The sequence below is a fragment of the Blennius ocellaris genome (assembly GCF_963422515.1).
Source record: "Blennius ocellaris genome assembly, chromosome: 7".
Taxonomy (NCBI): Eukaryota; Metazoa; Chordata; class Actinopteri; order Blenniiformes; family Blenniidae; genus Blennius; species Blennius ocellaris.
The window spans coordinates 27,127,649-27,137,808 of record NC_137656.1 but is presented as its reverse complement, the minus strand read 5'-3'; the positions used below and the strand labels follow the sequence as shown (position 1 = coordinate 27,137,808).

Sequence of the window (10,160 nt, the reverse complement as noted above, 5' to 3'; positions counted from 1 at the left end):
CTCACTTTATCTGGCTTTATCTCACCCTGCCTCCGCCAGACTTTAATCAACTTTTGCAAAGTTTGCCCGTTTGAAACTTTCGACAGTGTGCAATGATCGGAGGGGGTTTAATGTACTACTGTGCCCCGCAGGGCTCCCTCTGCTCCTCCGGCAGCCTCCCTCTCCAGGCTGCCTCCTCCTCCTCCTCCTCCTCCGCCGCCGCCGCCTCGCTCAGCGCCTTCCCCGCCGCTCACGCTCCTCAGCCCGGCGGCATGAAGCTGGAAGCCGTCATGGAGAACCTGCAGCGGCAGCAGGCGGCGCGGCTCGCCTTGGAGGAGCAGCTGCGCCAGGCGGAGAAGGAGAAGGACCTCCGCTCCGTGGTGGAGTCCCAGATCCAGCAGCAGGCGCTGGCGTTCCGCCACTACCAGGCGGCGATACGCGGAGCTCTGGCCGGAGTGGGCGCTTCGTCCGCCGGGGGGACGCTCCGCCTCAGCCGGGACTCACCCGGGACCGACAAGGGAACGCAGGAGCAGGAGGTGATGGAGGAGGAGCAGGAGGTGATGGAGGAGGAAGAGGAGGATGAGGATGAAGGGGACGGTGCCGCGCTGAACCGCTACCAGCGGCCGCAGGGAACCTGTGTGCCCCCGGCCATCAGCCTCATGGACCGGGTCCCGGCGGTCCGCGGCCCGGGCCGGCGCACCGAGTCCCCGCATCACCAGAACCAGAACCAGGACCAGAACCAGACCCAGGACCATAACCACGAGTGGACTTATGAGGAGCAGTTTAAGCAGGTGACACACACACACACACACACACACACACACACACACACACACACACACACACACACACACACACACACACACACACACACACATAGAGTTCCAGATTGTTGTTTTTGGTGATTTTAGTCATTTTCCTGAGTTTTTTTCATATATTTTTATTTCCATATTTCACCAAATGGCTGAGAGTATTTAACAGTCAGTCTAAGTCCTGGACTTCATGGCCAGAAGCTGATGAAATGACTATTGGCTGTTTATTGTAATAGATTACTTTTATTGTCATAAATTACTTTTTCCAGCGCTGGAGTTGAAAGGTGCTGCAGAGTCTGACAATGTTTCATCTCCACATTTCATCTTTTCTTGGGTTTCATTGGACGATTTAGTTATTTCCTCCTTCCTCCAGGAGGTTGTGGGTCCTGGAGTGACTCCCTGCTCCTCCTTCCTCCAGGAGGTTGTGGGTCCTGGAGTGACTCCCTGCTCCTCCTTCCTCCAGGAGGTTGTGGGTCCTGGAGTGACTCCCTGCTCCTCCTTCCTCCAGGAGGTTATGGGTCCTGGAGTGACTCCCTGCTCCTCCTTCCTCCTCCTCCACACTGTTGACAATGTTCATTAAATGATGTTTAACAGGCAGAGCTGAACTCCTGCTTGACCTCCTGCTGGTAATGGATCCTATCTGAGCTGATTTTCTTTCTCAGTGATGCTCCGCATGACAGGACTGAGTGGTTCAGACAGGACTGAAGGGTTCAGACAGGACTGAAGGGTTCAGACAGGACTAAGGGATTCAGACAGGACTGAAGGGTTCAGACAGGACTAAGGGGTTCAGACAGGACTGAGGGGTTCAGACAGGACTGAAGGGTTCAGACAGGACTAAGGAGTTCAGACAGGACTAAGGAGTTCAGACAGGACTGAGGGGTTCAGACAGGACTGAGGGGTTCAGACAGGACTAAGGAGTTCAGACAGGACTGAGGGGTTCAGACAGGACTGAAGGGTTCAGACAGGACTGAGGGGTTCAGACAGGACTGAGGGGTTGAGACAGGAATGAGGGGTTCAGACAGGACTGAGGGGTTCAGACAGGACTGAGGGGTTCAGACCGGACTGAGGGGTTCAGACAGGACTGAAGGGTTCAGACAGGACTGAGGGGTTCAGACAGGACTGAGGGGTTCAGACAGGACTGAAGGGTTCAGACAGGACTAAGGAGTTCAGACAGGACTGAGGGGTTCAGACAGGACTGAAGGGTTCAGACAGGACTGAGGGGTTCAGACAGGACTGAGGGGTTGAGACAGGAATGAGGGGTTCAGACAGGACTAAGGGATTCAGACAGGACTGAGGGGTTCAGACAGGACTGAGGGGTTCAGACCGGACTGAGGGGTTCAGACAGGACTGAAGGGTTCAGAAAGGATTGAGGGGTTGAGACAGGAATGACAGGACTGAAGGGTTCAGAAAGGACTAAGGGGTTCAGACAGGAATGAGGGGTTCAGACAGGACTGAGGGGTTCAGACAGGACTAAGGGGTTCAGACAGGAATGAGGGGTTCAGACAGGACTGAGGGGTTCAGACAGGACTGAGGGATTCAGACAGGGCTGAGGGATTCAGACAGGGCTGAGGGGTTCAGACAGGACTGAGGGGTTCAGACAGGACTGAGGGGTTCAGACAGGACTGAGGGATTCAGACAGGGCTGAGCGGTTCAGACAGGAATGAAGGGTTCAGACAGGACTGAGGGGTTCAGACAGGACTGAGGGGTTCAGACAGGAATGACAGGACTGAAGGGTTCAGAAAGGACTAAGGGGTTCAGACAGGAATGAGGGGTTCAGACAGGACTGAGGGGTTCAGACAGGAATGAGGGGTTCAGACAGGACTGAGGGGTTCAGACAGGACTAAGGGGTTCAGACAGGAATGAGGGGTTCAGACAGGACTGAGGGGTTCAGACAGGACTGAGGGATTCAGACAGGACTGAGGGATTCAAGACAGGACTGAGGGGTTCAGACAGGGCTGAGGGGTTCAGACAGGACAAAGGGGTTCAGACAGGACTGAGGGGTTCAGACAGGAATGAGGGGTTCAGACTGGAATGAGGGGTTCAGACTGGAATGAGGGGTTCAGACAGGACTGAGGGGTTCAGACAGGAATGAGGGGTTCAGACAAGACTGAGGGGTTCAGACAGGACTAAGGGGTTCAGACAGGACTGAGGGATTCAAGACAGGACTGAGGGGTTCAGACAGGACTGAGGGGTTCAGACAGGACTAAGGGATTCAGACAGGACTGAGGGGTTCAGACAGGACTAAGGGGTTCAGACAGGACTGAGGGGTTCAGACAGGACTGAAGGGTTCAGACAGGACTGAGGGGTTCAGACAGGACTAAGGGGTTCAGACCGGACTGAGGGGTTCAGACAGGACTGAGGGGTTCAGACAGGAATAAGGGGTTAAGACAGGACTGAGGGGTTCAGACAGGACTAAGGGGTTCAGACAGGACTGAGGGGTTCAGAGAGGACTGACAGGACTGAGGGGTTCAGACAGGACTAAGGGGTTCAGACCGGACTGAGGGGTTCAGACAGGACTGAGGGGTTGAGACAGGAATGAGGGGTTCAGACAGGACTGAGGGGTTCAGACAGGACTGAAGGGTTCAGACAGGACTAAGGGGTTCAGACAGGACTGAAGGGTTCAGACAGGACTAAGGGGTTCAGACAGGACTAAGGGGTTCAGACAGGAATGAGGGGTTCAGACAGGACTGAGGGGTTCAGACAGGACTAAGGGGTTCAGACAGGAATGAGGGGTTCAGACAGGACTGAGGGGTTCAGACAGGACTGAGGGGTTCAGACAGGACTGAGGGATTCAGACAGGACTGAGGGGTTCAGACAGGACTAAGGGGTTCAGACAGGACTGAGGGATTCAGACAGGACTGAGGGGTTCAGACAGGACTGAGGGGTTCAGACAGGACTGAGGGATTCAGACAGGACTGAGGGGTTCAGACAGGACTAAGGGGTTCAGACAGGACTGAGGGGTTCAGACAGGACTAAGGGGTTCAGACAGGAATGAGGGGTTCAGACAGGAATGACAGGACTGAAGGGTTCAGACAGGACTAAGGGGTTCAGACAGGACTGAGGGGTTCAGACAGGAATGAGGATTTCAGACAGGACTGACAGGACTGAGGGGTTAGGGTTAGGGTTCCACTGGAGTAACTAAACTCAACGTTTACTAAAACCAACTCTGACCTCCACTGGAGTAACTAAACTCAACGTTTACTAAAACTAACTCTGACCTCCACTGGAGTAACTAAACTCAACGTTTACTAAAACTAACTCTGACGTCCACTGGAGTAACTAAACTCAACGTTTACTAAAACTAACTCTGACCTCCACTGGAGCAACTAAACTCAAGGTTTACTAAAACTAACTCTGACCTCCACTGGAGCAACTACACTCAACGTTTACTAAAACTAACTCTGACCTCCACTGGTACAACTAAACTCAACATTTACTAAAACTAACTCTGACCTCCACTGGAGTAACTAAACTCAACGTTTACTAAAACTAACTCTGACCTCCACTGGTACAACTAAACTCAACATTTACTAAAACTAACTCTGACGTCCACTGGAGCAACTAAACTCAACGTTTACTAAAACTAACTCTGACCTCCACTGGAGTAACTAAACTCAATGTTTACTAAAACTAACTCTGACCTCCACTGGAGTAACTAAACTCAACGTTTACTAAAACTAACTCTGACCTCCACTGGAGCAACTAAACTCAAGGTTTACTAAAACTAACTCTGACCTCCACTGGAGCAACTACACTCAACGTTTACTAAAACTAACTCTGACCTCCACTGGAGTAACTAAACTCAACGTTTACTAAAACTAACTCTGACCTCCACTGGAGTAACTAAACTCAACGTTTACTAAAACTAACTCTGACCTCCACTGGAGTAACTAAACTCAACGTTTACTAAAACTAACTCTGACCTCCACTGGTACAACTAAACTCAACATTTACTAAAACTAACTCTGACCTCCACTGGAGTAACTAAACTCAACGTTTACTAAAACTAACTCTGACCTCCACTGGAGCAACTACACTCAACGTTTACTAAAACTAACTCTGACCTCCACTGGAGTAACTAAACTCAACGTTTACTAAAACTAACTCTGACCTCCACTGGAGTAACTAAACTCAACGTTTACTAAAACTAACTCTGACCTCCACTGGTACAACTAAACTCAACATTTACTAAAACTAACTCTGACCTCCACTGGTACAACTAAACTCAACATTTACTAAAACTAACTCTGACCTCCACTGGAGTAACTAAACTCAACGTTTACTAAAACCAACTCTGACCTCCACTGGAACAACTAAACTCAACGTTTACTAAAACTAACTCTGACCTCACGTCCAGTCAGAGCTGGAGCTGGAGCTTTTGAATTGTACCAGTGCAATAAGGTGGAGCACTCAGGGTGGAGGACTCAGGGTGGAAGAAGGGTGGAGGACTCAAGGTAGAAGAAGGGTGGAGGATTCAGAGTGGAGGACTCAGGGTGGAAGAAGGGTGGAGGACTTAAGGTAGAGGAATGGTGGAGGGCTCAGGGTGGAAGACACATGGTGGAGGAAGGGCAGAGGGTTCAGGGTGGAGGAGTCAAGGTGGAGGAAGGGTGGATGGTTCAGGGTGGAGGAAGTGTGGAGGGGGGCTGGCTTGCTGCTAAACTATTGCAGATTACATCTTAACATGTTTACACCTGGTACTAATAGGTTTACATCTGACACTAATACATTACCATGTTTACACCTGTCATTAACCTGTTTACACCTGACACTAACATGTTTACACCTGACACTAATACATTACCATGTTTACACCTGATATTAACCTGTTTACACCTGACACTGACATGTTTACACCTGACACTAACATGTTTACACCTGACACTAATACATTACCATGTTTACACCTGACATTAACCTGTTTACACCTGACATTAAACTGTTTACACCTGGCATTAACATGTTTACACATGACACTAACATGTTTACACCTGACACTAATACATTACCATGTTTACACCTGACATTAACCTGTTTACACCTGACATTAACCTGTTTACACCTGACACTAACATGTTTACACCTGACACTAATACATTACCATGTTTACACCTGTCATTAACCTGTTTACATATGACCTTAACCTGTTTACACCTGACACTAACATGTTTACACCTGACACTAACATGTTTACACCTGACACTAATACATTACCATGTTTACACCTGACATTAACCTGTTTACACCTGGCATTAACATGTTTACACCTGACACCAACATGTTTACACCTGACACTAACATGTTTACACCTGACCTGAATATGTTTACACCTGACACTAACATGTTTACACCTGACCTTAACATGTTTACACCTAACATCAACATGTTTACACCTGACATTAATTACATTAACATGTTTACACCTGACATTAATGACCTTAACATCTTTACACCTGACATTAACATGTTTACATCTGACATTAATGACATTAACATGTTTACATGACATTAACATGTTTACACCTGACGTGAATTACTTTACCATGTTTACACCTGACATTAACATGTTTACACCTGACATTAACATGTTTACACTTGACATGAATTACTTTACCATGTTTACACCTGACATTAACATGTTTACACCTGGCATTAATGACACTAGCATGTTTTCACATGACCTTAACATGTTTACAACTAACATTAACATGTTTACACCTGACATTAATGACCTTAACATGTTTACACCTGATATTAATGACCTTAACGTGTTTACACCTGGCATTAATGACATTAACATGTTTACACCTGACCTGAATATGTTTACACCTGACACTAACATGTTTACACCTAACATTAACATGTTTATACCTGACATTAATGACCTTACCATGTTTACACCTGATATTAATGACATTAACATGTTTACACCTGGCATTAATGACATTAACTTGTTTACACCTGACATTAATGACATTAACTTGTTTACACCTGACATTAATGACATTAACATTTGTACACCTGACATTAATGACATTAACGTTTTTACACCTGACATTAATGACATTAACATGTTTACACCTGACATTAATGACATTAACATGTTTACACCTGGCATTAATGACATTAACATTTGTACACCTGACATTAATGACATTAACATGTTTACACCTGACATTAATGACATTAACTTGTTTACACCTGACATTAATGACATTAACATGTTTACACCTGACATTAATGACATTTACATGTTTACATCTGGCATGAATGACATTAACGTGTTACACCTGACATTGATGACATTAACATGTTTACACATGACATTAATGACATTAACATGTTTACACCTTACATTAACACAGTGGTTCTCAATTATTTTCTGTCAGGCCCCCCCAGAGGACAAAAATTTTTTCAGGCCCCCCCCCGAAATGTACTACCATTGAGAACCTGATAATATTTATTTATTTATCAGTATAAACCACTGTATGAGTTGCTGGCACCAGCATTCTGCATACAATCGCCTGATTATCAAAATAAATTAATAAAATGAGCTGGAGGCCCTTTTTTTATCGTTCAAGCATGAATAAAGACACTAATACTGAAAGTCGCACCCGCCTCACGCCCCCCCTGACACCCCACCACGCCCCCCCAGGGGGGCTCGCCCCACCATTTGAGAAGCACTGCATTAACATGTTTACACCTGGCATTAATGACATTAACATGTTTACATGACATTAACATGTTTACACCTGACATTAATGACATTAACATGTTTACATGACATTAACATGTTTACACCTGACATTAGTAACATTAACATGTTTACACCTGGCATTAATGACATTAACATGTTTACATGACATTAACATGTTTACACCTGACATTAATGACATTAACATGTTTACACCTGGCATTAATGACATTAACATGTTTACACATGACATTAATGACATTAACATGTTTACATGACATTAACATGTTTACACCTGACATTAATGATATTAACATGTTTACACCTGACATTAATGACATTAACATGTTTACACCTGACATTAATGACATTAACATGTTTACATGACATTAACATGTTTACATGACATTAACATGTTTACACCTGACATTAATGACATTAACATGTTTACACCTGACATTAATGACATTAACATGTTTACACCTGGCATTAATGACATTAACATGTTTACATGACATTAACATGTTTACACCTGACATTAATGATATTAACATATTTAAACCTGACATTAATGACATTGACATGTTTACAACTGAAATTAGTGACATTAACATTATTACACCTGACGTGAATTACTTTGCCATGTTTACACCTGACAATAACATGTTTACACCTGACATTGATGACATTAACATGTTTACACCTGACGTGAATTACTTTACCATGTTTACACCTGACATTAACATGTTTACACCTGACATTAACATGTTTACACCTGACATTGATGACATTAACATGTTTACATAACATTAATATGTTTACATCTGACATTAATGATATTAACATATTTAAACCTGACATTAATGACATTTACATGTTTACATCTGACATTAATGATATTAACACGTTTACACCTGGCATTAATGACATTAACATGTTTACACCTGACATTAATGACATTAATATGTTTACATCTGACATTAATGATATTCACATATTTAACCCTGACATTAATGACATAAACATGTTTACACCTGGCATTAATGACATTTACATGTTTACATGATATTAACATGTTTACACCTGGCATCAATGACATTAACATGTTTACACCTGACATTAATGACATTTACATGTTTACACCTGACATTAATGACATTTACATGTTTACATGATATTAACATGTTTACACCTGGCATCAATGACATTAACATGTTTACACTTGACATTAATGACATTAACATGTTTACACCTGACATCAATGTCATGTTTACATGTCATGTTTACATGTCATGTTTACACCTGACATTAATGACATTAACATGTTTACACCTGACATTAATGACATTAACATGTTTACACCTGGCATTAATGACATTAACATGTTTACACCTGACATCAATGACATTAACATGTTTGCACCTGACATCAATGACATTAACATGTTTACACCTGACATTAATGACATTAACATGTTTACACCTGACATTAATGACATTAACATGTTTACACCTGGCATTAATGACATTAACATTTGTACACCTGACATTAATGACGTTAACATGTTTACACCTGACATTAATGACGTTAACATGTTTACATAACATTAATATGTTTACATCTGACATTAATGATATTAACATATTTAAACCTGACATTAATGCCATTAACATGTTTACACCTGACATTAATGACATTAACATGTTTACATCTGGCATTAATGACATTAACATGTTTACACCTGACATTAATGACATTTACATGTTTACATGATATTAACATTTTTACACCTGGCATCAATGACATTAACATGTTTACACTTGACATTAATGACATTAACATGTTTACATGACATTTACATGTTTACATGACATTTACATGTTTACATGACATTAACATGTTTACACCTGACATTAATGACAGTAACATGTTTACACCTGACATTAATGACATTAACATGTTTACACCTGACATCAATGACATTAACATGTTTGCACCTGACATCAATGACATTAACATGTTTACACCAGACATTAATGACATTTACATGTTTACATGACATTAACATGTTTACACCTGACATTAACATGTTTACACCTGACATTAATGACATTTACATGTTTACATGACATTTACATGTTTACACCTGACATTAATGATATTCACATATTTAACCCTGACATTAATGACATTAACATGTTTACAACTGACATTAATGACATTTACATGTTTACACCTGACATTAACATGTTTACACCTGACATTAATGACATTAACATGTTTACATGACATTGATATGTTTACATCTGACATTAATGATATTCACATATTTAACCCTGACATTAATGACATTAACATGTTTACACCTGGCATTAATGACATTAACATGTTTACACCTGACATTAATAACATTTACATGTTTACATGATATTAACATTTTTACACCTGGCATCAATGACATTAACATGTTTACACCTGACATTAATGACATTAACATGTTTGCACCTGACATCAATGACATTAACATGTTTACACCAGACATTAATGACATTTACATGTTTACATGACATTTACATCATTACACCTGACATTAATGACATTTACATGTTTACATGACATTGATATGTTTACATCTGACATTAATGATATTCACATATTTAACCCTGACATTAATGACA

General features: G+C 42.6%; 1 protein-coding gene across 1 annotated transcript in view; it reads left to right on the top strand.

Moving 5' to 3' along the window:
• Nucleotides 1-251: 251 nt before the first annotated feature.
• arid3c (AT rich interactive domain 3C (BRIGHT-like)) overlaps nucleotides 252-10,160 on the top strand; it is a gene marked incomplete at both ends in the record, with an annotated part of 83,817 nt that continues 73,908 nt past the window's right edge. The window contains 2 exons of the mRNA XM_080499225.1: nucleotides 252-515; nucleotides 600-770. Of these exons, the coding sequence (XP_080355351.1) occupies nucleotides 252-515; nucleotides 600-770 (435 nt within the window). The remainder of the gene's footprint in view (nucleotides 516-599; nucleotides 771-10,160) is intronic.